Source organism: Lolium perenne, chromosome 2, assembly GCF_019359855.2.
Source record: "Lolium perenne isolate Kyuss_39 chromosome 2, Kyuss_2.0, whole genome shotgun sequence".
Lineage (NCBI taxonomy): Eukaryota > Viridiplantae > Streptophyta > Magnoliopsida > Poales > Poaceae > Lolium > Lolium perenne.
The window spans coordinates 333,024,424-333,051,302 of NC_067245.2; the positions used below are offsets into that span (position 1 = coordinate 333,024,424).

At 46.2% G+C, this 26,879-nt stretch overlaps 2 protein-coding genes and 1 pseudogene across 4 annotated transcripts; 2 read left to right on the plus strand and 1 right to left on the minus strand.

The window, feature by feature from the left end:
- The first annotated feature begins 15,527 nt into the window (after positions 1–15,527).
- On the plus strand, positions 15,528–18,963 carry LOC127335323 (F-box protein SKIP14). The gene is made up of 3 exons (XM_051361943.2): positions 15,528–17,078; positions 17,876–18,621; positions 18,719–18,963. Exons 1-2 carry the CDS (start codon positions 16,323–16,325, stop codon positions 18,401–18,403), a joined length of 1,284 nt encoding a protein of 427 aa, XP_051217903.1. The 5' UTR covers positions 15,528–16,322; the 3' UTR covers positions 18,404–18,621; positions 18,719–18,963.
- Positions 18,964–21,503: 2,540 nt separating this feature from the next.
- On the minus strand, positions 21,504–23,402 carry LOC127335321 (uncharacterized). 3 transcript variants are annotated; one of them, XM_051361940.2, is made up of 2 exons: positions 23,187–23,402; positions 21,504–22,532 (listed from the first exon to the last, which is right to left on the minus strand). In XM_051361940.2, exons 1-2 carry the CDS (start codon positions 23,308–23,310, stop codon positions 21,571–21,573), a joined length of 1,086 nt encoding a protein of 361 aa, XP_051217900.1. In that variant the 5' UTR covers positions 23,311–23,402; the 3' UTR covers positions 21,504–21,570. The 3 variants fall into 3 exon arrangements, with proteins under 3 accessions (XP_051217900.1, XP_051217901.1, XP_051217902.1); XM_051361941.2 differs by lacking the exon at positions 23,187–23,402 and adding an exon at positions 22,608–22,976; XM_051361942.2 differs by lacking the exon at positions 23,187–23,402 and adding an exon at positions 22,608–22,650 and having other exon boundaries at positions 21,504–22,516.
- LOC127335322 (cytosolic Fe-S cluster assembly factor NBP35-like) lies at positions 23,327–25,870 on the plus strand (annotated as a pseudogene).
- The last annotated feature ends 1,009 nt before the right edge of the window (positions 25,871–26,879 follow it).

Genomic DNA, 26,879 nt, shown 5'->3' on the forward strand with positions numbered 1-26,879 from the left:
AGGGCGGCGGTGGTTGGCGGAGGTGGTGGTAGTGGTGGCGCCCGGTTGGCGCCCGGTTGACCGGGCCCTGGACCGGCCTGGCCGGTCTACAGCCCGGTTGACCGGGTTCTGGCCCGGTTGGCGCCTGGTTGGCGCCCGGTTGGCGCCCGGTCTGGCGCCCGGTTGGACCGGCCCTGGCGCCGGGTGGTCCGGTCTGCAGCCCGGTTGGCGCCCGGTTGACCGGATTTCTCGGGGCGCAGTTTCTCTCTCCTGTTCTTGAGCGAAACCAAGCCAAATCGGCCAAAACGAAGGGAAACGATGGAATTGGGGGCTAAAAGTTGGGGAGATAGTAGATCAAGCACTCCAACACCAAATCCATGGACCAAAACCACTCAAAACGCAACCAAATCACAGATCGGTCAAGAGGCAATTTGGGGCTATTTTTTGGGGATTTTTGGGGAAAAATTTTCAGAGATGAAATTGGGTGGGTGGGGGGTCAAATCCGTGGAAACCAAAGGCTGCTTATACCATATGATGTGGTCTAAGACCCCGTTTGTGGCCCGATCTTGCGGTTGACCCGAAATCCAAAGGAGGAAGAGAGGGAGAGCGCGAAGAACACGATGAACACGAAGAACACGAGGAACTCACGCACGCACACCAACCCGATACAATCGATACTTACCCCGTGGCTCGATGGACCACGCCAATAGAATCAACCCGGAAGAGACACGCGGTAGAATTCCGAGAGGAGAGATTGGTGAGGGAGATGAATCTAGGAGTGGGAGAGAGAGTGGGTAGCACTAGAATCTCACACTCACAAATCCATACATCCAACAAGGGTAGCCTTGATACAAAGGGGATGAAACCCTAGGGAGACAAAGCTCAACTTCATGTCTAAGCCTAAATCTTGTCTAAGGGGTAAAGGAGGGGTCCAAAGCTACTTATATAGGCATACATGGCCAGCAAGGCGAAAAGGTACGCAAGTGGATAACTTAGGCAGTTTGGTGAGTCATTTCCGTCAAATCCGGTTTGGGTCCGGTCAGACCGGGCCTGTGACCGGGTGGTCCGGTCCTGGGTCCGGTCGGCCGGGCGCCAACCGGACGGTCCGGTTGTGGGGCCGGTCCAACCGGGTTCTGGGCCGGCCAGCCTTCTTCTCCTCTTTCCTTCTTCTCTCTTCCTTGCACCGTGGGAGTTCCTCCTCTCTTGGTCCTTGTCGATGTCGGCACCTATGGACACCATAATGATAGGCATGAGGTAGCATACCATTCAAGTTGGTGTTGAGGTCAACCATAGAGAGGAAAGAGTTCACCTTGACATATATGGCGGGGATTTGTGTTGTTGGTCCACTTGGGGGACTCCTTGGCCATGGTGTAGCGTCGACGATAGGCGGGGCTGCACTTGACGGTCTTGAGGTGGAGGTGTCCGAAGGCCACCCCGCATCAAAGAGGCTTGAAGGGAGGCTTCTCCACATAACCCGACTTATTTCCAGAAACAATAGAAGAAACTTGGGAGGATTCCTCCTTTTCATTAATAAGTTCAAAACACACAGCGGTCCTATCATATTTTGGCAAAGTGTCATCTTCTAAAATATTTTGTATGTAAGTATTTGTATGGCAATTATCAATGCAATAAGAAAAACACCCATGCAGGACATCATCAATATCAAGATCACTCATATGTAACAAAGAGATTTTTCTTGATAACTCTTCGCACCACAAAAATAAAGTAAGTTCATCATGCTAATTAGGAGTAATTTCGTCATCACAATACAAATTTGCAGCACTCATGAGGTTCAAATTATCATTGGAGGAGCATTGAAAATTAAAATGACCCACTCTATGGCAAAGTTCACAAATAAAAGGATAGAGGGCACAAACTTTTTTACCAAGATCATCTAGAGCCCTAAACCACTTTCTAGTTTTTTCATTAATATGATGGATACAATATTCATCTTTGATTTGATTAATTCCACAAGGTCTATGCATTCCACAAAAATTAGCATGCTTATAGGAAATAGCATTCTTAGGAGTTTGAGCATGTTTATTGCAATCATTAACAACAATTTCATCCTTCATGCAAGCCTCTTTAAAAGGTTCATGATACTTATCAAAATTCTTCCTAGGCAATTCAAAATGAGAGGCAAAAGCTTTATAAAGATTTGCAGCAACTTGAGAGTCAAGACCATAGGTAGCACTCATATTTTGAAATTTACCAGTATCCATAAAAGTTTTAATGCATTCATAATCATAATTTGTACCTGACTCTTTACCTTTGTCGTTCTCCCAATCTTCAGCATTCTCCTCAATCCGGTCAAGAAGATCCCACCTAGCTTCAACCTCCTTGCTTGTGAAAGATCCCTCCGAACAGGCATCTAGATTGTCCTTGTGATGTCCTGAAAGCCTCGCATAAAAATTGTTAATAATAACATTACGGGGGAGCTCATGAATGGGATATTTGAGCATTAGTGACTTCAATCTCCCCCATGCTTGAGAAATACTTTCTCCATCACGAGGATAAAAATTATAAATGTAATTCCTATCAACATGCACTTCATGAGGAGGATAAAATTTAGAATAAAAGAGAGGTACAATTTCCTCCCAACCAAGAGAATGACTATTCTTCGTCAATTTATACCAATGAGCCACTTTACCAGACAGCGAAATAGAGAATAGTTTCTTCCTCACTTCATCCATAGAGATACCTGCACACTTGAATAACCCGCATAATTCATGCAAAAATAGTAAATGATCTCCAGGATGGACAGTTCCATCCCCTTCATAGCGGTTATCCATAACACGTTCAATAATTTTCATGGGTATCTCGAAAGCAGTACTTGCAGTAGGTGGATTTAAAATATCACAAGCATCATTAGAGTTATCGCATATGGGAGATAAAGTATTATCAGAGCAAATTTTCTCCCCTATCAGAGCAAAACTAGCTTCCCCAAGCTTAGACTTCTCCATAGCATTAGCAGTGATTGCGTTCATACTAATAACATTGCTACTAGCATGCAAATGAGGTTCCATAGGTTTTTTAATTTTCGCATCACACAATTCATGTCTTAACTTAGGAAATAAATTAAAAATCTCACAGTTGTTTTCCATTATGCCTAACTAGTGATAAACAAGAAACAAAAACATGCAATTGCAGGATCTAAAGGAAATAGCTTCGATCACTTACAACGGCGCCGAAAAATAGCTTAGTAGCCGGGATCCGGAGTGTGAGTGCCTTTTACCTTTCCTCCCCGGCAACAGCGCCAGAAAATAGCTTGATGTCTACTCACGCTTCTTTTCCTGTAGACAGTGTTGGGCCTCCAAGAGCAGAGGTTTGTAGAACAGCAGCAAGTTTCCCTTAAGTGAATCACCCAAGGTTTATCGAACTCAGGGAGGAAGAGGTCAAAGATATCCCTCTCAAGCAACCCTGCGATCACAATGCAAGAAGTCTCTTGTGTCCCCAACACACCTAATACACTTGTCAGATGTATAGGTGCACTAGTTCGGCGAAGAGATAGTGAAATACAAGTAATATGGATGTATATGAGTGGTAATAGCAATCTGAATAAAATATGGCAGCGAGCAAACATGCAACAGAGCAGTAAATAAACGGAGATTCGATGTTTGGAAACAAGGCCTAGGGATCCTACTTTCACTAGTGGACACTCTCAACAATGATCACATAATAAAACCACTCTACACTCTCTTGTTGGATGATGAACACCATTAATTGTGTAGGGCTACAAGAGCACCTCAATGCCGGAGTTAACAAGCTCCAAAACATTCGATATTCATATTTAAATAACCTTAGAGTGCATGATAGACCAACACAATTATACCGAGTACTAACATAGCATGCACACTGTCACCGACAGACTATGAAAGGGGGAATAAATCACATCAATACCATCATAGTAATAGTTAACTTCATAATCTACAAGAGATCACAATCATAGCATATACCAAGTACTTCATGATGCACACACTGTCACAATTACATCATGGAGGAGGAATAAACTACTTTAATAACATCACTAGAGTAGCACATAGATGATATTCAACTAGATCACAGAGAGAGAGATGAACCACATAGCTACAGCAGAGCCCTCAGCCCCGGGGGTGAATTAGTCCCTCCTCATCATGGAGACAGCGATGGCGGTGAAGATGGCGGTGGAGATGGCGGTGGAGATGACTCCGGGGGCAATTCCCCGTCCCGGCAGGGTGCCGGAACAGAGACTTCTGTCCCCCGAATTGGAGTTTCACGATGGCGGCGGCTCTGGAAGGTTTTCTCGGGTTTCGTCAATCGGTATCGATGTTTTAGGTCAGGGAGGCCTAAATAGGCGAAGAGGCGGAGTCGGAGGGGCTGCGGGGCAGCCACACAGTAGGGGGCGCGCCCCCTGGGCCGCACCGCCCACACGTGTGGGGCCCCCAGGGCTCCCCTCTGGTCCCCCTTTGACTTTCTGGAAGGTTCCGGTAAAAATAAGATGTTGGGCATTGATTTCGTCCGATTCCGAGAATATTTCCTTTGTAGGATTTCTGAAACCAAAAACAGCAGAAAACAACAACTGGCACTTCGGCATCTCGTCAATAGGTTAGTTCCGGAAAACGCATAAAATCATCATAAAGTGTGAACAAAACATGTAGGTATTGTCATAAAACAAGCATGGAACATCAGAAATTATAGATACGTTGGAGACGTATCAGCATCCCCAAGCTTAGTTCCTACTCGTCCTCGAGTAGGTAAACGATAAAAGATAATTTCTGAAGTGACATGCTACCAACATAATCTTGATCATACTATTGTAAAGCATATGAGATGAATGAAGTGATTCAAAGCAATGATAAAGACAATGATTAAACAACTGAATCATATAGCAAAGACTTTTCATGAATAGTACTTTCAAGACAAGCATCAATAAGTCTTGCATAAGAGTTAACTCATGAAGCAACAGATTCATAGTAAAGGCATTGAAGCCACACAAAGGAAGATTAAGTTCCAGCGGTTGCTTTCAACTTGTAACATGTATATCTCATGGATATTGTCAACATAAAGTAATATAACAAGTGTAATAAGCAAGTATGTAGGAATCAATGCACAGTTAACACAAGTGTTTGCTTCTAGGACAGAAGGAAATAGGTAAACTGACTCAACATGAAAGTAGAAGAATGGCCCTTCGCAGAGGGAAGCATTGATTGCTATATTTGTGCTAGAGCTTTTGTTTTGAAAACAAGAAACAATTTTGTCAACGGTAGTAATAAAGCATATGTATTATGTAAATTATATCCTACAAGTTGCAAGCCTCATGCATAGATTACCAATAGTGCCCGCACCTTGTCCTAATTAGCTCGGATTAACATGGATTATCATTGCAATACATATGTTTTAACCAAGTATCACAAAGGGGTACCTCTATGCCGCCTGTACAAAGGTCTAAGGAGAAAGCTCGCATTGGATTTCTCGCTTTTGATTATTCTCAACTTAGACATCCATACCGGGACAACATAGACAACAGATAATGGACCCCTCTTTTATGCATAAGCATTCAACAACAAATAATATTCTCATAAGAGATTGAGGATTGTTGTCCAAAACTGAAACTTCCACCATGGATCATGGCTTTAGTTAGCGGCCCAATGTTCTTCTCTAACAATATGCATGCTCTAACCATTCAACTCATGATAAATCTCCCTTACTTCATACAAGACGAACATGCATAGCAACTCACATGATATTCAACAAAGTGTTGATGGCGTCCCCAGGAACATGGTTATCGCTCAACAAGCAACTTAATAAGAAATAAGATACATAAGTACATATTCAATACCACAATAGTTTTTAAGCTATTTGTCCCATGAGCTATATATTGCAAAGACAAAGAATGGAAGTTTAAAGGTAGCACTCAAGCAATTTACTTTGGAATGGCGGATAAATACCATGTAGTAGGTAGGTATGGTGGACACAAATGGCATAGTGTTTGGCTCAAGGATTTTGGATGCACGAGAAGTATTCCCTCTCAATACAAGGCTTAGGCTAGCAAGGTTATTTGAAACAAACACAAGTATGAACCGATGACAAAAACTCACATAAAAGACATATTGCAAGCATTATAAGACTCTACACCGTCTTCCTTGTTGTTCGACCCTTACTAGAAAATATCTAGAACTTAGAGAGACCAATCATGCAAACCAAATTTTAGCAAGCTCTATGTATTTCTTCACTAATAAGTTGAAAGTATATGATGCAAGAGCTTAAACATGAGCACAACAATTGCCAAGTGTCAAATTATTCAAGACATTATACCAATTACCACATGAAGCATTTTCTGTTTCCAACCATATAACAATTAACGAAGCAGTTTCAACCTTCGCCATGAACATTAAGAATAAAGCTAAGAACACATGTGTTCATATGCAACAGCGGAGCGTGTCTCTCTACCACACAATGAATGCTAGGATGCAATTTATTCAAACAAAAGCAAAAAACAAAAGCAAACAGACGCTCCAAGTAAAACACATAAGATGTGATGGAATAAAAATATAGTTTCACTAGAGGTGACCTGATAATTTGTCGATGAAGAAGGGGATGCCTTGGGCATCCCCAAGCTTAGATGCTTGAGTCTTCTTGAAATATGCAGGGATGAACCACTGGGGCATCCCCAAGCTTAGAGCTTTCACTCTTCTTGATCATATTTTATCATCCTCCTCTATTGACCCTTGAAAACTTCCTCCACACCAAACTCAAAACAAACTCATTAGAGGCTACGAATCCCTACAATAATCATCTGAGTATATGGATAGTTCTCTCCCTCAAAATCAAGTGTTGGCTGAACTAACTTGAGTGTAACACCATAGCTTGAGCTCTCTTATATAGGAGTGGATTATTCTAGGGTTTATAGTGTACTCACAAGATCTCATTGGGTATGAAAAGGTTAAGTCTCCACCTAGATAACTGAGTTGAATTAGTCTCTACTTTACTTCATCAATTCGTGGATATGGTCTTGTTCAATTTAATATTGGTTTATCTCACCACTCCAAGATGAGATACATTATACCCTAATTCTTTAGTTCAAAAGTGATCCTTGATTCTTTAATATGTATAACTAAGGTTGGTATGAATGGTTTCTCTCATCTGAAAATGACTTAAATAATAACTCAAGGTTATGTTCCAAAGATAATCATTTGATCATCAATATATATGGTTAACATAAATGGGTTCTGTTTCTAGGAAATGTCTTGAATAACACCGTAGGGTTCTTCTTAAAGATGATGATGTGAGCATATGGATATATAGCCAAGGGTTTAGCTCAAGTGTTGACATTGCTTCTCTAACAGATACCTCTCTCTTCTCTGGATCATTTTGGATAGAGAATAATATAATAAGTGTAACTAGGAACAATACTAGTGTTGATCTCTTTGTCATGAATCCAAGAATGAAGTGGAATGAATACCATGGGGTTCATGGTAGGAACATAGATTAGTTTAAGACATGGAAAAGATAAGTCAAGAATGGTTTCTCCATTTTATTGTTACATGATTTGCAGTTGAATAGATATCCATATGTTATGGCAAGTAATACCATATTATGATCTTTTATAAGATCAAGTAGTTGATCCTTGATTAATGTGTCATTGGGTTAGTTTTAGTTCCATTTGATCTAACCCCTTAGATCAAATCATCTATGCCCAAAACAAGGTTTTAGTAAGATCACATTGAGGTTTATAGTGCTTAACTTGATGATCTACTTCAATGCATGAATGCAATGCACACACTTGTTTTCTATGCATGAATGCAATGCACACACATGTTTCCTCTATTTTTGTAACCCCAAATCCTGGGATGTTATAGATAACTACCTATATTGTTCCCAAAAGTATTTTCTCGGTAAAAATGTTGAACATCAACAGTAATTTGCCAATCTCATCTATGCAACAAGCAATTAACTACCTAATAGTAACTCTTCGAGGGTGCATATTTCTACAGCGGTAATTTTCCAATGGTGCACAATGGTAATATTTACACGAATCTTCAACCTCAACCGTAGTTCTGAAGTAATTACAAGCCATTAATCCTTCACTACCTCATAATGCTTCAACGATAATTCCAAAAAAAATCCAACATTCACCCTCTCATTTACCAAGGGAAAATAATGATGCGTTCTTCTATGGCACCATAAAAAAACATACTTACTCCATTATTCATCGTCTCTTTAAATTGGGAAGAATACTATAACGTCTTCTACGGTACCTTTAGAAAGATATACTTACTCCATCACCCGCAGCTTCTTTCAGCCGAGAAATTACTACTATTTTCTTCTGCATCAACTTCAGAAACAAAAAAATACTCCACCATCCACCATCTCTTTTAGTCGACAAAAATACTACTTTATTATTTCCGGTATCTTTGAAAAAAAACATGCGCTGTCATATGTCACATCTTTCAACCGGTGCGCGCTATCCTCTCTCCGAGCACTGCACCAATTGTGTAATGTTATTAACATACTACTTTTTTGTTTGTTTTCACCACCGTAAGATTATCCGGTGTTTTTTATCCATACTACCCACTTTTTCATCTCCTCAGGATTAGCACTTCCCTCTTTTCTGATTTCTTCCCTTTGACCACCGAAAATAGAACTTTCGATAGATAGAAATGGCTATTTTAAGATGTTTCAAACAAGTGATTTTACACTTTGACCCTTCCGGTCATTCCCTAGGGGGGCTTTGATCCTTTACTTCTACCTCTTCTTCCCGTAATCAGATCCCTATTAAGAAAAATATCTTGTGTTTTTTTTTGCGAGAAAATCGCTCTACTTTTCTCAGTGATACCTATGGGCAGCTGGAAAAATATCTGAAACATGGCGCTGCATTACCACTTGTATGTTTCTTGATCAGTGCTTCCACACCAGCACTTACATATAACCTTTTTTTTTTGCGAATAGGACACTGGCATTAAAAGAAACACCGAACAGTACAAAGCAGCTCAAGAAAAACGAAAATTACAACGAGATCCTTGAGAAGCCCTTCATCTTCAACCTCCAGACCGTGTCGACGGCGCGCCGCCGCTGCCGCTCCTCCCCGAGCTAGCCCGACGTTGTTGATTGCGGACGGGAAGTCGCCGAACGGGTCGAAAAGACCACATCCGTCCCGAGACGAAGAAGTAGGATGAATCGCCGATGAAGCTCCTTGACGATCCGAAGATCCCCACGACGGACGAACTCCGCGAAGACCACACCATACCCACACGCTACACGATGTAGCTGTCGAGATGGGGTTGAAGCCGGGGAAATATTATTGCACGAGGCGCCGCCACCACCACCTGAGCGTCGCCCCTACAAACAGAAGCCCTAAAGACGGGAAACGAAGCTCCCAAAACTGGGAAACGGAGCCCTCCCGCCGACGAGGGCCGCGATCTGCCCCACCTCCATGGCCCGAGGGCCACAGAGGCGGCCAGATCGGAGGCGGCCGCCGACGGGAGGCAAATAACCCTAATCGCCTGAGCCCTGAGGTCACGCGCGAAGAGGTATCTGTTTTGGTTTCACTTACATATAACCTTTATTATATTGTAGTACTTCTATCAGCCTAGGCGCGGTGTGCCGCCGCGCCGAACTTCCTAGTAAGTACTCAGTAGTGGAGATGGAGAAAATGTGGAACCTACTATACTCGGTACTCCCTCCGTCATGTTCAATTTTATTCTACATTCTGAATGTACTACTTTGTACAAAAAAATCCGATTTCTATTATAAATCGGAGGAAGCAATAAAGATTTTTTTAGAGGACAATTAATAAAGATTTTTTTTTTAGCGGAGACAAGTAATAAAGATGATGCTCGTTCTGGGAGAACCAAAACAGGGCCCAACACGGACGGCCTTTCCACGGCCTGCTCGCTCCTCCTCCTCCTGCAGCCAGCCAGCCTGCCACTAGACCCACCAGCCAGCGCATGTGCACGTGCCGGCGCTGCTGGGTCACGACCGCACCCAGCTTTCCTTTCCAACGGCCGCCGAGGACCGGAAGCTTTCGTGCCCGCCAAGCCGCGACACGGGCAACGTGCCGTGCCGTGGCCCCCCGACGCGCACGTAAGCGCTGACAGGAACCTGCTAGCCAAGCCACCCACCAAGTGCGAAACGAATCCTATCCCAGCGCGCGCGGCGCAGGTCGATCGAGTTGTTTACCCGATCGAAATCGACAGCGATCCGTGCTTGGCCGCCAAGGAGCTATGGCTAGCTAGTCCGCGGGCGGAGACGTGTTGAAACGCTGCCTGCGTACGTGGTACGTGTGGGCGCCTACGCTACGTAGAGACTAGAGAGAGAGGTGGAGAAAAGGCTGGGAGCTGCCCGCAGCTCCCCAGCAAGGACCGTGGAAATGGTAGCTAGCTGGAGAGAAGACGTCGTGGTCATGGCCGGGTTGCCGCAGCAGGTATTCCCCACACTTTTTTGCCCTTGTGAAACAAACCGGAGCCACCGAAACCGCCTACAAAATGTCCCGTTCTACTAGTAGTGTCCAAACGGATAAGGGCATTTCAGTCACCAAAAGCCATCGTTTGCAATCGTTTATGTTTGTATGCGTCGAACCGCGGACACGAATTTAACTGCCATGACATAATTGACCGTTTGCGTTGTAGATAGCCCTAGCGGCGGGAGTTGAGAAACCATTCAGACGGCAGACTCACATCCCGCCATGGCGACGCCCGGTTCTCCTCGAAGAGCTGCCACGCGACGTCCATACGTAGTGCCGCCGGCGCTCTTTTTTTTTCCGTCAGGAGACGAGCCTACCTGGTGACGGGCCTCGCTCCAATCGTTAGAAATTAGTCTCCCTTTAGTATGAATTTAGATCCCAATATAACAAGGGTGAGAGTGGAGCTCGGGTTGCCCGACCCATTTTCTAGATCGGAGGGAGTAATATTTTCGGATAACATCATTATACTATGATACAATTAGTAGTATATGATATGATATAGCGGACAAGAAAACGATAATATCTAGTATCACAACCTTGCTTGGAAGGTTAAAATTGCTAATCCTGATTCAAAGTTTCGTCAAAGAGAGCAGATTTGGTGCACCCAGGTGCCAGTGCTCCTGATTTTTGTAATATTTAAAAATTATATTTATGTGTTTCAAAAAATCATAAATTTTATTCCACAAATACATACATATGTTATGAACATTTGTGTAAATTTTTGGTAGAAATTGCCTTGTATTTTGAGCTCAGGAAAAATAACAAATTCGTAGGGATGGAAACTTAAGATTTTTGTCAGAAATTTGTCTTTTTCCTATGGCTCAAAATACAACATATTTTCATCCGAAATTTACAGCATACCTTCGGAATGTTCATATATATGCATGCATTTAATTTCAGATTTCTTGAAATTACAGAAATATGTTTTATAAATACTGGGATCACTGGAGCTCATGTGCCAAAGTGAATTTTCGTCAAAGTTTTCCTTTTGTTAAATTTCCTTTTCTATACTACTAGGAATTAAATTTGTCCTTTTTATCAGCTCTATCTCAACCTCTCGTGAGCTGGACTGACCTACGTCCCGAATCAGAAGCTGAACCATCCAGCAATCGTATCCGAAGTTCCGAACCGATAGCGCCGCGAGAAAAGGCCTCCGTGGAACCTGTCCGCCACGCACGCTTATCTCTGCGGTCTCGGGGACGCACACGCCCGATCCGGTGCGATCCAGCGGCGCGGTTCTGCCACGCAGCGATCCACGTGTGCTCGCACGTGGAGACATACTGTAGCGGCCAACAACAACCTCCATCCGTCCGATGGCCCTATCCGGTCCATCAATGCATTGCTCCACCGGTCTCCGTCTTCGCCACTGCTACGTAATCCAAGAGTTTGGACGTTACGTGCACGGGACAGATCAGACTGCGTCAGCCTAGACCCCACAAGCCAGCGGGAACGAATGAGCTGGTGACGTAAGGGCATCTCCAGCGGCGCGACGCATTTCGGATGCTCAAATTGTCCGCGGGTGTCCGTTTGCGTCGCCTGCCGGACGGGGAAATGCTCGTGTGTCCGTTTGTGTCTGGGGTTGGCTCCAGCGGCGCGACGGGCGCAGGTTAGAATTCAAAAAACATGAAATAGCGTCGACTTTGCACGAAATTACAGCCGCAAATTGAGGGCTGAAACAAGTTCATCACATTTTACAGCTCGTACGGCGCAAAGTGGAGCAAAAGGGGCACAACAAGGCTTGAACAGCAATAAAAAAAGTCCAAAAGGAGGCTAAGGTGCTGGGCGCATGGCACCGGCGCCGGCGATCAGCCACGCTTCACACAAACACTTGTCCTCCTCGTCGACGAAGCCTTGTGTCCTGCGGCTCTCCCCCTTCTTCTTGGTGGCGGGCTGTGTTGGCGCGTCGTCGAAGTCGTCCACGCACACGGGTGTTGGCTGGGTCTGCTGGGTGCCGAACAGCCGTGCGGTGTCGATGTCCTCCGCATCTTGCGTCTGCTGCGTGCCGAACAGCCCTGCGGTCTCGATGTCCTCCGCATCATGCGCGCCTGTCCAGGCCCGATCATCGCGAACGAAGCCGCCGCCGTAGATAGTTTCCTGGATGTCTGAATCATGGCGGTCCTTCCAATAGTCATACGAACGACCGGCCATCAGACGCATGATACAGGGCACTCGCACACATTGATAGAGCTCACTACCGGGTCGTCCATCGTCGGGGCAGGCGGCGCCATTTCGCCGAACAGGATGCGGGGCTGCGGCATGCTCTCCTCCGGCACCTGGCGCGTCTTCTGTGTCGCGCCCGGGCAGGAGTCACCGCTTCTAGGCGTCCGGTTGAGGTCGGGAACCGCCGCCCCGGTCAACTTCACCGGCGGCAGGCCGGAGGCGAACCGCGACGCCGCGTGGCCCTGCAAGGGAGCGGGAGTTCCAGGGCGCGGCTGGGAACTTACCGAGCTGACCGAAGAGGCCGGAGGAGCGACACCGGCGATCCCCTCTCTCTTGACGATCATGTAGCCCTCCGCCAAGGTCGGATGGAGGGCTACTTGCGCGACGCCGGCTTTGATCTGCATCTACCAGGCCTGCTGGTTGGCGGCCGCGGCAGTCTTGATCTTCTGGTTCTTGCGCCGCCCGCGACGCTTGGCGGCCTCCAGGACTTTCTCCTCCGCGGAGAGCACCTTCTTTGCCGCCTTCGGCTTTGCCTCCCGGCCGCCGCCGTCGGCGGCCCGCTTTGCTTCCGCCGGAGCTGTAGTATCCATTGTGGCTATGGCCGTGGCTACGGGGGAGTGTGGGGCGGCGGCGGGTGCGAGGGTTTGCTCCGCATCCATGGCGGTAGCTGCGGCGGCGAGGACGTCCATCGCTTCTGGCCTGCTCGTGCCGGTCTAGTTTCCAATTTGGCGCGGGGGAATGGCCAGTGGCGGGAATAATATCGCCCTCCAGCCACTGACGCGCGGGTCCTACGTCTTTTTCGGCGGACACTCAGAGCGACCGCCGAGCGTCCGACGCGACGCAAACCTGGTGCATATTTGGGCCAGGTATGAGTCGCGGCGGACGGCCCAATCACTTTGCGTCGCCCCTTTGGAACAGGCCCCAGACGCATTTCCGATCACGGCGGACGAAAACGGTCGCTCAACGACCGTTTGCGTCGCGCCGCTGGAGATGCCCTAACGCGCGAGAGGTAGATTTTATTTCTGCGTAGACATTCTTTACCGGTGGAGAAGACACGTGACCGGCCAACTGAAGCATGCTTTCACCAGAGAAAAACAATTAAAAAAAACATGTTCAACAGATATACAAAAACGTGTCTACAAGATATATGAAAACATTTTCGTATCAAAATCATTGTTTCCCTAGCTTTATTAGCAAAGGCAGTTCAAAACACATGTGGCGATAATGCCCAAGGTTTTTCATCTCGGCCGATATTTTCAAAAATCTCGCCGACAGCCGATAGCCGCTTTTCTTGGTACCTACCTCTATGAGAAAATGCCGGCCTGTATTTGGGCCGGTGTTTCCGATATTTTCGATAAGTAGTAACTAATTACCGTAGGTATGTTAGAGAAAGAGAAAAAAAACTTGATATTGCCTACACACCGTGCACGGGTAAACAAGAGGTTACGTGGGGACGAGCTTGTGAAATAGTAGATGCATATCTGGAGGCCCCCTCTGCTTCTCGAGACACCTTCGGGGTCGTGTTGTTTTGTTTTTTCTCGTGCACGTGTTACCATATACATCGCCTAAACAAGCCTTTCCTATGGCATCCAATTGTTCGAAAAAGGAAGCCATTCAGTTCAAAACATAGATATCACAGAATCGGAAGTCAATGAAATATTGTCTCTTTTTGTCCACGACAAATTTAGTTTCGCATCCCTCGTGTGCATAGACACGAGCATGTACCCCAGGTGTAATAAAACCATGATCGACAAAGAAACTCACTGGCCTGCAGCCATTATCGCCAAGCGATGCATTGAAGACATTCATCTGTGGTGTCGCCCCTACCAAAACACCGTTGTCAAAGACATTTCGATTTCGAACCCCCCTTGAAGTTTTTTCTACATTAACTTTTAATTCTCCCCCATTCAGAGTCCTTCTCCCTTGTGTAATGGCTCTTGTAATCCGGAGTGAGTTAACATTTATAATTGTTTAGGCTGGCTATGGCCAGCCCTATTTACATTTAACAAAAAGAAAGCCATGGAAAGCTAACAAGGCATTAAACCCACGGCCGTAGGCGGAAGATGCGCACAGACAGCCACTGTACACATTGTTCCGGAAAAGGAAACCACTAAATCCAAAATATTGATAGCAGGAAACCAAAGTCAACAGAAACCGTCTCTTTCTGCTCAAGACTAATTTAATTTCGCATTGGTCGTGCGCACAAACACGTGCACATACCCCGAGGTGTAGTAAAGCCACGATAGACAAAGGAACTCCCTGGCCTTCAGCAACACCGACGAGCCTGCACGCTGCACCCATCATCGCCCGACGATGCGTTGAAGGCTCTCACCGCCACGGAATGCCATTGTGAAAGGCATTTTAATTTCGAATCCCCTTGAATCTCCCCCTCCCCACCCCCCCTCATAGTCCTTTGCTGTTGTGTAACGGCTCTGTAATCCATGTCGTGTCCATATCTATAAAGGTTAGGGGTGGCTTTCGCCCGCCGTAGTAACGGTTTTCAAAAAGGCCTTGAAAAGCTAACAAGCCGTTAAACCCACACCCGCCGGCGGGAAAAAATGTGCACGGACTGCCATTGTACACATTGGTCCGGAAAAAGGAAGTCAATTATACATACCGTTTTAATCAATTTGCACAGCCTACAAAATCTTGCAAAAAAACCTTGGTAAAGAATGGTTTCCAAAAGAGAGAAGGCATGCACAGGCCATGAAGGCACCACAGCATGCACGGAAACGGTCACACCCCGCAGCCCCGAAATTCGGACGGCCGGTGCAGGGAGGGAAAGGAAAGCGCGGGGGGGAAAAGTGGAAAAAACCCGGGAAACCGATAAAAAATATTCCGCGGATCCCGCCCGCTCGCGCTGCGCACGGGAGGCGACGCGAACAAGTTTTTTCCCCCAGCGAACAAACGAAAACAAAGCGAGCCGCCCCGCCCGCCCCTACCTAGCCCAGAGTAGAAAACGAGATCGGGCGAGGCGCCCCCACCCCAGAGCAGAGCAGAGCAGGCAGAGCAGGCCACGCGCCCTTCCCCCTCCTCTCACCTCCCACCTCCCGTTCCCTCGCGCCGCGCGGAAGGCCAAGCGCAAGCGGGAGAGAGACGCCGATTCCCCCGGAACCCCCAACGCCCCTCTCCACCTCCTCCGCCCCGCCCTGCCCCGGGGGTTTCACCACCACCATCGCCGCACCAATCCCAGTCACTCCCCGCCGTCGCCGCCGCATTCCAGGGCGCCTCCGCCTGCCCTCCGCGCGCGTCCGCTGCGGACTCCCCGGAGCCCGCCCGCCCCTTCCGCTCCGTGCGGATCTCGGCTCCTGCCGCCGGCCGGCGTGGGTGGATTCCCGTATCGCGCCGCCTGCCTGCCGCGGCGAATCGTCGTCTCCTTCCATGGGGCCGCCGCCGGGGCTCCGATTCGGGGTCTGATTCTCCGCCTTCCTCTATCTCTGCCGCCGGGTCGATTTGGGATCCGTTCGGTCGAGATTGCTCCGTGAAGTTTTTGGTCCTAGGGATATTTTTTTGATTCGCCCCGGATCAGGAATAGAGGGTTCTTCTCTTCTCTGCTCTTTGGTGGGGGAGGTAACGGGGAGATCTAGGGTTGCCGTCTTCTTCTACCTATCCATTCCTCCTTCCTTCCTTCTCTTGTTGTTCATATTCCATCCATAGAAAAAAACACAAAAAAAAGAGTAGTAGTAGTAGTAGGGGATTGATTATTTTGGAAGAGGCTATCTACCTATCTATCTACCAACACATGGCGCTGAATTACCACCCGTCGTGCTCCTTCCTGGTGAGCGACGACTGGTCGGCGGCCATGATGCGGGGCTGCGGCTGCTGGTCGGAGGAGGCCTCGCCGCTCTCCTCCATCGGGGTCAACTCCCTCTGGTGGGACGACTTCGAGGACCTCGACCCCGTCGACCTCCTCCCCACCGACCCCTTCGGGATGAACTTCGAGACCACGCTCACCGCCGCCCTCGCCACCTGCTCCGACCTCAGCAACCTCCTCAACCAGGCTCTCGCCCTCACCGTCGACCCGCTCCGTGGCACCCGGAGCAGCACCGCCTTCGAGGCTGCGGCGGCCCCCTTTGCCCGCGGAGGCCTTTCTGGTGGCGCCGCCTGCGCTCAGAGTCAGAGGCTGCCTCCCCTTGCAGAGCCATCCGGGGAGGAGGACCCATCTCCCCCCGGCGATGCTGCATTGATGTCCCACGACACGGCTGGTGCCGCGCCGCATGATGCCATGGTATTTGCTCTCCGCTACCTCGGCCTCCGCGACCTCCTGGCGGTGGAGATGGTCTGCAAGTCCCTGCATGCCGCTGTCCGCGGCGACGACTCCCTGTGGAAGTGCATCCACGTGGACCCGGTCCTCAGCGCCAAGGTTTCTGATCCTGATCTTCTGTGCCTCACGCAGAAGATACCCGGTGTTTTGCAGTGTCTGAATATCGACGACTGCATACATGTCACTGATAAGGGTCTGAATGCTGTTCTTGGAATCAATCCCAAGTTAACAAAGGTTAGTGTTATCAGCCACACAATCCTCTTGCAGTTTTATCTAAGATTACTTCATCTCTTTGATATTTGGCAATTAATTTATCTGTGTATGTTCGTAGTTACGTTAGTGTACTTCCTATCTTAATGTACTCTGGTAGAAAATTGTAATAGGCACTCAAATTTCAATCTGAATAGTACTCGACCCAGTTATTGGAGGTTTGCAGCCGCAACTCCCCCAGATTGAGCTAGGGCCAGTTCCTAAGGGAACATAAATGTTATATGAAGCATAATATGTTTTGCTAGTTCTAGCTATCTGAAAGTATTTACTGTCACAAATAATCCCTTTGGATTATTGGGTATGTTGATACTCAATCCTGTCGAATGTGCTTTGGTCTTTTTCCTGGTTTTTATTGTTACATATTATTATGGCACAAATAAAAAACTTAGATATTACTATTAACTTGTCCATATGTCTGCTGGATCACAGCCTCTAGGGCAAACTAGTTTTGGTGAGACCCCTGCATGGTCTGCAAGAGCTGTGATAGCTGGCAGCAAAAGCAGGAAAATACTGGATGAAATGTTCTTGCCACATTACTAATTTATCATATGACTTTCTAACCTGAATGCTATTGTGAAGAGTACCATACAGAATCTTTGACTGGATGATTTTACATGTTTATAATTTCTTGCAGTAGTTCAAAGTTGTCCTATCAATTTTGGATACAACTCTTTCTGTGCACATGCTTGTGTTCTACATTTTTTAGTTTCACAGAAACATTTCTGTTTATTATATGTGCTAACTTTCTCTTTCTTACACAGTTGAGCATTGCGCGCTGCCCGCGGTTAACTTTAGATGGCCTTATTGCCAATCTCAAGTCATTCAATATGAAGGAAAAATCTGGTATCAAGAGCCTCAGAATTGATAAGAACTTCAATCTGCCAGAACAGGATTATGAGGAGTTATTGTCCTTGTTGAACATCGACAAGATGCAGGAGTTGCACAACCGGGCTCCACGGTTCCGTCATGCTAACCATTTTTTATCAGGTTGCGAAGACGGATATGCTCTTGATATTGAGATGTGTCCTATATGTCAGAGCTACAAACTTGTTTTTGACTGCCCTGAAGAGGGGTGCAGTGACAGAAGATCTGGAAATTGCAGAGCATGCGAGGTTTGCATCAAGAGATGCAGGCAGTGTGGAAGGTGCTTGGAACGGAATGAGAAGTTCGAAGAGAAATTTGATCTGGACTACCTTTGCTACAAGTGTCGAGGGGATCCAGCTTCATCTCTTGCTGTGGAGAAGGATTTGGTCTCCATTTTATCCAGTGGAAGAATACCTTCTCCTTGACCACAGGGGAGAGCAGCAGTCGATTTACAACCAGTCAGTCATCTTAGCATAGCTACTACTGATGGAAGAAAAGACAAAAAAAAAAAAGGTTTGCTTATCTATCCATGGAGGTGTGGTCGCTAACATATGCTACGTTGCAAGAAAAACAAAAAAAAAACTTGGTAAATCCAGCAGAAAAAGGATGGTGTTCTATTTATGGCTTCACCAGTGACAGTAAGGTGGGTGGTGCTGTATTTTCTGGTTGGTATAACGTTTATTTCTTTCCTGATCAGGCACTCATTTTTGTTAACACGATGTTTCTCTTGGAATTTGCAGTTCAATAGTGTAAAAGTACAGCGTGGAAAATGGTGCGAGTGGGTTGCTTGATGCTGCGGCTTCCTGGGAAGATCGGAGATTAACTTACTACTACTTCGCTTCCCACAAATAAGACCTGGAGTATATGTTTTATATCTGTATATGCGTGAGCGTGACATTGTAATTGTTTGTCCTGGAGTCGTGGTGTCATGTGAGTGGATAGCTACTTCCATATAAATAAATTAATATGACTTCTAACCAAACAATCCCCATCTTCACTTCGGTTGCTCCCGGTTGTGGTTTTCTGAAATGGACTGAGTCTGATATATCTCGTTGTGCTAAAATCTGACCTGTTGTGCCGTCCTCGTTAGCAACGATGAAGGTGGCGCTGCAGGCAATCTGTACTAAAGGTTGCGTGTTCTTTCCTGATGATGTCAGTATAGCGGCACTGATCTTATTGGGTGGACGGTGTTATGGGTCAAATGGTGTGTGATCTAGACAGGTCATGCACCAAATGTGAGCTCCGTTGGTTTTGGAATCATGTCGACTCAGACTAGCTAAGCTAGCTTGCTTGTCCCACAGGCAAGGCAAAGTAATGGATTCGTGAGAGCCGAGAAGTGGCCAGCAGCAGGTGGATTCTGACTTTCGAGAGTAGCAATCCATTTTGTCGTCCGAGGAGGAATCCATATCCCGGAAGCAAGCAGCACCTGTCGCTCTGCTGTGCTTTTCTTGCTTTGCGTACGGGACTACGGGGGATCGTGTTGGCCAACTGAAACATAACAAACAGCGGCCGGAAGAGTGAAGGAAGGAAGCCCCTGCTGCTAGGAAACCAGACCTCATGAAACCCGGTAATCAAGTTATCCACGTTAACGACAACGTATCTGGTGTGCCTCGTGTCAGAAAATTTACATCCGAGAAAGTTCGCTAAAAGAATCTGAAGAAATTGAGTACATGCACAACATACTTCACATTGTCACAGAAATTCAGTTCAAATATCGACGTACAACTGGATAATTTTTTTTTCGAGGATGACAACTGGATAATCAAAGACAAATTCCCCCAAATTCAGAAAAGAAGACAGCGGATCAGATTGTAGATGATTCAGTTCAGACTGAATTCGGCAAGCTTCTTTGAACATGACAGATTCAGCACATTTACACTATCAGAATTGAATCTGTTGTCTTTGTTTCCCGAGCTTTGATCTCAATTTGCATTTGAAAATTTGTGATGTGATGGATGTGTACCGTGTCCATGTTAGCAGGAAATTCAGATTCTTTTACGACCTCTCATGGGATGTCCCCGACCTGACGTGCTGTACCACAAGCTCGGGTAAATTAGATGAAGGAAGAGGTGTAGTAGTAGTTCCTTTTTTTCTTTGTTCCTCTGCAAGACTGCAACAAGTAGTCCAGGCGTGGCAGTTTTAAAACCACAACTGAAACCCACATGCTGGCTGACCACCCACTTGATTCACGCTGCTACTACCTTCTTTCTAGTTTCAGTAGTTTAAGTAAATCTGAAGAACATGGGAATCGTCACAGGAGACATCATATCAGCTTACACTATTTTAACCAAACTAAATATAAGCGGTGCGATCGACATGAGTAATTCATGATTTTATTTCAAGAATAATCAGAGCGAAGGAACATAACAAACAGCGCCCGGACGGAAAACCGAAGCAAGGAAGCCCCTGCTGGTAGGAAACCAGACCTCAAGAAACCCGGTAATCAAGTTATCTACATTATCGACGACAACGTAGCTGGTGCACCTGGAGTCTGAAATTTTCATGCAAAAAAGTTGGCCAAACAAATCTGAAGAAAATTACTACATACAGAACATACATCAACCTTGTAATTAAAATTCAGTTAAAATTTTGAACTACAACTCGATAATCAATTAAACATATATCTACATTTCAGCTTTGACGTAGTCTCTTATGTGAAAGGAAAACTCATATCTTCTCCATCTGCTTTGCTGAGATGTGCAATTGGAGTAAGCTTATCTGACTTGAGATGCAACTTCCTTTCCTACACTCCACATAGGTCAAGATGCGAAAAAGAAGAAAGTAACACTCCTGTTTATCAATTCAAACATGAGGTGTAAGAAGGAATAGTGTAAACAGGTTCCACTGGGAGTGTTGAGGCTCGGCAATTCGGTTCAAATTTTGACCTACAATTAAAGACAAGGCGACAAGTTCTCTCTCAAGAAAAGTGCGAAGAATACAAATTGACTATGGATTTGGCATATTGACACTATTACAATTGAATATGGTGTCTTCATTTTCCGAGCTGATATTTGAATTTGTATTTGAATTTTTCTGATGTGGTAGACGTGTACTGTGTACATGTTAGCAGCAAATTCAGAATCTTTTACGACCTTTTTAGGGGTATCTCTGATGTCGATACACCACAAGCTTGGTAAACTGTAAGAAAGCTGCAGTTCCTTCTTTTTGTTGTTCCTTTGCAATAAATAGTCCATATGTGTCTGTTTCCAAAACTAAAATGAAATCTGAAACCCAAATGTTAGAAAAGTTATGGCATGATCATGTTCCATGTGTAAGAATCACATTTCGTTTGCATGTCTTGCTAAGCTGAACCCCACCTGATTCACTGCTACCTGCTTTGTAATTTCAATAGTTTAAGTTAATCTGAAGAACATGGGAATCATCATAGGGGACACCACATCAGTTTACACTATTCTAACCACAATAAAAAGAAGGGTCGTGATGGATGCGAGTAATTCAAATTTTTTTTATGAAAGGGGTGAAGTCCCACATTTCCGTATACAGTAAAAGAAAACATTCTACATATGTGAGTAATTTATGATTTCATTTCAAGAATAATCAGAATACAGTGTACATCCATTGACAGAATTACTCATGGGAAGAATTCTACATGGCCACCAACATCCCTACACAACAACTTGGCTTCAGAAGCCATTTTCCTGCTCCTATATAGCACCAGGTTTGTGAGCCGATGCTTGGGCTGCGGCTCGAATGATCTTGCCTCCGCCTCCTTCCCGAGCAGTACGAGCTCCCGCGCGGGCATCACGTTGCCCCACCAGAACTCACGCAGGACCTCATGGATGAGCTCCCAGTATGCACGATCCCGAGGCACCCGGAAGAGGCTGCTCCCGTTGGGGGTCCAGCAGTAGAGGTCGACCCAGTCTCTGCCCATGATCTCCATCAGGCCCTGCACCTGAGGCATGTAGTAGTATGGCACGATACGCCATGGAAGAGCAATCTCAGGCTTACCCTTGTTGTACGGACACTTGACTTCCAGGATCCCACCATCAGGGTCACACCCAAGAATGCCGTCGGGTGAAGCTCCAAGCCACCCAGAGTTAGCCTCAGTGTGCACGGCAAAACCAAGGGAACCCACCGACCTTCCTGTGATGGTCGTGTACTGCTCTACGGCCATGCTTTCATGATTAGTTCCCCAGGCCATGGCAGACTGGGCTGCATCCGCCAACTTGATGTCGCTTGGTCCAAAGACCTTCTCGCTCCATAGCTCTGACCGTCTGTTGCCGGCCCAGAAACCCAAGGCGGTGCTGAAGGTGCTTGTGGTGAGCTTGTCCTTGCGGAGAGCGAACCACTCTTCCGACCGCTGGGCTACATCAGAAGAGGGAAGCTGGGCAGACACCATGAGGGCTGAAGATGACGAGGGAGATAGCAATGATGTCCGTGTATATATCCGCAAGGAGGAACCCGAGCAGCTGCGGGGGATGTAGCCTTCAAAGTTTCTTCTTGACGGCAAAGACGCAGACGGAGTTAACCGCACACGAGCTGTTGGGCAAAAGGCCGTTGGTATTGGCAGGAGTGTCCTGAACAAATAAGAAACTGCTCAATGGTTAGAAAGCTTGTTAAATCAGCGATGCAGTTTGGAACGAGTATGTAATAGCTGGGAAAGCATACATAGGAAGTGCTCCACAAGAATGGCCAACCTCTGAATGTGCGTGTAACAACACATGACATAGTTTATGTCGTGCTTCTCTTATAGTATGAAGAGATTGCCTCACTTGTTGGATAAAGCATGGAAGAATTTTGCAAGCAACCACCAAGGGCTTATTCCTTGCCTGATTCCAGGGAAGGAGACATGCTTGGGGCAAGTAAACATTTCTGACAGGCGAAGAGCGTATGCTACAACGAAGCAAACTATGTGTAGCTGAAAATGACAGCCTGCAATCCTGTTCTACTTTTTTATCTAGTTGGGATATAGGTCCCTTGTACTCGGATTCCACATGTAAACAGCTTGCCATACTGAATCGATTGCATTCAATTTGAAACAATCAGTAAGCTACACCAATCGAAAAACAACCTCAAACAGTTAAACTAAACAGGACTACAACGGGCATTTCTCAAACAATTTCGCATTCGGGAACAAGTATCATCTCTATATCGTCGTTTACGATGCTCTCAAGCTAGGACGAGTGACAGTGTAGGACAAAGCAACAGAGCGGCGGGAGTGGTGGCGGGGATGGGTAGCTGACTCACCTGCGCGGTGCGGGAGTGCGAGCGACGAGGCCGGCCGATCAGAGCGAAGCCTCGGCCTCGGCGGCGCGGCCCCGCGGCTGAGCGCATGACGGCCGGCGGCCGCCGCCTGCGGAGAGGCTGCCATGGCTAGGTCTCCGCTTGTGGATGGGCTGGTTCCGGCCGAATGGGTTCGGGACGGGACAAGCCCAAGGTCTCGGTCCGGGTCGAACTCGAACGCAGCCTTGCCTTCCGACCCAGGGCAAAAACGTCATATATAGAATCACAAATCAAATTCGATGCCAGGTGAAATTTCTCCAGCAGCCGCCGCCGCAGCGAAGGGAGGGAGCGGCGCCGGCGACGGCGGCGGAGATGTCCCGGAGGACGCCAACGACCGTACGGACACCGACTTGCTTGCGAGGGTTTACTGTACGTCTGTATCCGAGGGTTTTACGATTCGATTCTAATCGGTTTCTGGGTTTTCGCCGCCGCAGATTGCCCCGGGACGCTGTCGGATGCGGCGGGGAAGGCGGAGTCATGCGCCGGGTGCCCCAACCAGCAGATCTGCGCCACCGCACCCACGGGCCCTGACCCCGGTAACACCACTCTGCCATGCCTCTCTGCACCTTGCCGCCGCGCCACCGTTTCCCCAATCAGATACTTGTGCGATGTCAATGTGGTTTTGCTTGCTAGCATGTTGCGCCGATGCTTATTGTGGTCAGGGGTTTGTTGCGGCTGAGTGTGACTGTACGACCTTGGTAGATAGGCGTGTGGTCTGCACTTACCTGAGCATGCTTTGCGCTTGAATTAAGCTTGTGTGCGGAAGATTTATTAAATTTGACTGTCACTAAACTCAACCTGTCAGCAAATTTGCGTGCATTCTGTGCATACAAGTTGTTTTAGTATGTCTGATCGTGTACTCCATGATTTTGGAAGAAGCTCACTGCATGGTATGAACTGCAAAACAATTGTCTGATATGCGCTAGGAAAATATATGAGATGCCTGATAGATTCTACAGTTGGTTCATTGATTCTAAGGTGATATTACCGGATGAAGGCGCCCTTGTAATATATGTCCAAATTTTAGTCGCCCTGATTCAGTTTTTTGATCAATGGAAAAAGCACTGTGTTTTGTTTGATTAAGTACCTGAAGAACCTACCATTGTGTTAAGCTTCTCATACTGGCATCATACATGTACATGTAAACTAGAGCATTAGTTCAGTTTATTGTGTATGTGTGCCACCCTTAATGGATGATATTACTGATGAAGTCAGCTGTTATTTTTGACCTAATGTCCCACAGTCACACATAAACCACTTACCTGTGACTGTTTTATTTACGCCTGTGAGCATCCTATATCTAATCTTTAACATGTCCTATGTCATTCGTATCGGCATCATCTTATTGTTCTCTGATCTATATTAATTTTATTCTTGATAAGGCAACGCTAAATTGAGTTATTTTATTTCCAGATCTGCTTGTCATCACTGAGCGAATGAGTACTGATACTGGTAATGTCTGGCAAGGGTGGCGTCGGGAAGAGTACTTTTTCAGCCCAGCTCTCATTTGCCCTTGCTGAGAAGGACTATCAGGTCGGTCTTCTAGACATAGACATATGCGGACCTAGCATCCCAAAAATGTTAGGCCTCGAAGGCCAGGATATTCATCAAAGCAATGCTGGCTGGTCACCAGTGTATGTTGAGTCCAATCTTGGTGTCATGTCAGTTGGCTTCTTGCTGCCCGACCCAGATGACGCTGTCATATGGAGGGGTCCTCGCAAGAGTGGACTCATCAAAAAGTTCGTAATGGATGTTGATTGGGGAGAGATTGACTACCTCGTGGTGGATGCTCCTCCAGGAACCTCAGATGAAAATATATCAATTGTTTCGTACCTCCAGATTTCAGGAATAGATGGTGCCATCATCGTCACCACCCCACAGCAAGTTTCTCTAATTGACGCAAGGAAGATGATAAACTTCTGCAAAGAGGTTAAGGTTCCTGTCTTGGGTGTTGTTGAGAACATGAGTGGCTTGAGGCAGGCATTTTCCGATTTGAAATTCATGAACCCAAGCGAGACAGGTGACACCGACGCCACAGAGTTTGCCCTGAACTATATCAAGGAGAACGCCCCCAAACTTCTGTCGCTCGTTGCATGCAGCGAGGTGTTCGATAGCAGCAAGGGTGGAGCTGAGAAGATGTGCCATGAGATGGGAGTCCCTTTCCTTGGGAAGGTGCCCATGGATCCACAGCTTGGCAAGGCAGCGGAGGAGGGGAGATCATGCTTCACCGATCAGAAGTGCAGTGCAAGTGCTCCAGCTCTTAGAAGTATAATCAAGAAGCTGTTCAAGCCCCAATGAGAAGTTCGAGTTGACAAATATCGGTGAAAATGATACTCAGAGCGGTTGTCTTTTGTGGCACTTGCAAAGATATATACAAAGGAAACAGTACCTCAAAAATGATACAAAGAGCGTTATCCAATACCTCAAAAATCAGGAAATAGTTTTCTTTGTTGTATATCACACATTCACACACAGTGTTGTCTTTTGTGGCACCTGCGGTTTGGAGAAAACCTTCTGTTGTCACATGCAAATTCGGTTAGATTTTGCACTACTGTGTCTTACTACAATAGGAAAAAACAAATATTACCTGTAGAAACTATGAGATGTTGTTAACTCACAAATCATAATCCTAAATTTGAGGTCCTTTACTTTTTTCGTTTTTATATTATTATGCCTTTAGAAGGGTCTACCTTTTGTTCTGTGTATCAACCTAGTTATTAAACACAACTGGTGATTGTTGGAACGTGTCTGGTTCTCGTTTCCCCCCTTTTATATCACATTACACTGCAATTTGTTTTGTTACACTTCCTCATGTTTGATGTGACTTCCACAGAACACGGAGTATTACACTCACGCACGTCAGAACACATATGAACTGACGTAGTGATGTGGACCACCATTTTTTTTTTTTTGACGAAAATGCAGTGGCGGCTGGTTTTCATTGGCTAATAATCATGAGAGGTTACAGAGTCGATCAGGGAGTCACAGAGAATTGAGTTGATGAAATGAGCACTATTGTATATGACTATTCGCTGTAGTAAGATGCAGACATTGGACCGAGCAACTAGGCTCACTAAAAACTACAAACAAAATGCATCTACCAATGAAAGCATGACCCACCAGACATTTATCTTGTGTTTTGGTAGTACGCACAAGTAAATACACAATCCTCTAGTTGTAATGTCTCACGTACTTGTTACTCACTGCATTGTGTTGTAATATATAACTTGAGCAAATCGGACGGCTTACACTTCAACAGATACAAAGGTGGAACATAATTTCTTCTCACCGGCAATACATATTGTTACCTTCGTCCGCAAAGAGATCCACAATTAGAGTGTCAGATTTCTATTGTTTGAGCGCGAGAAAAACTAAGGGTTTTCTATGTACAGTAGGATAGGTTGGACTAAATTTTGGAATAGGTGGCATCAGGAAATAGGTACTTTCTTGCTTCGCCAAACTTTGGGCTAAGCAATTGGGTGCTAGTATCCCTGTCAAACTTTTCCTAGTAGAAACTGGCATTTGCTGTATTTTGTGCAATTTCTTTTCACAGAAAACGTAGGGGTAGACAGAGAAGTCCGTTGCAGACGCTAACAACAAACCCTCGTACGTAGGTTTCACAGAAAACAAGAGTTTTCCCACTCAGGGTGCTGTGGA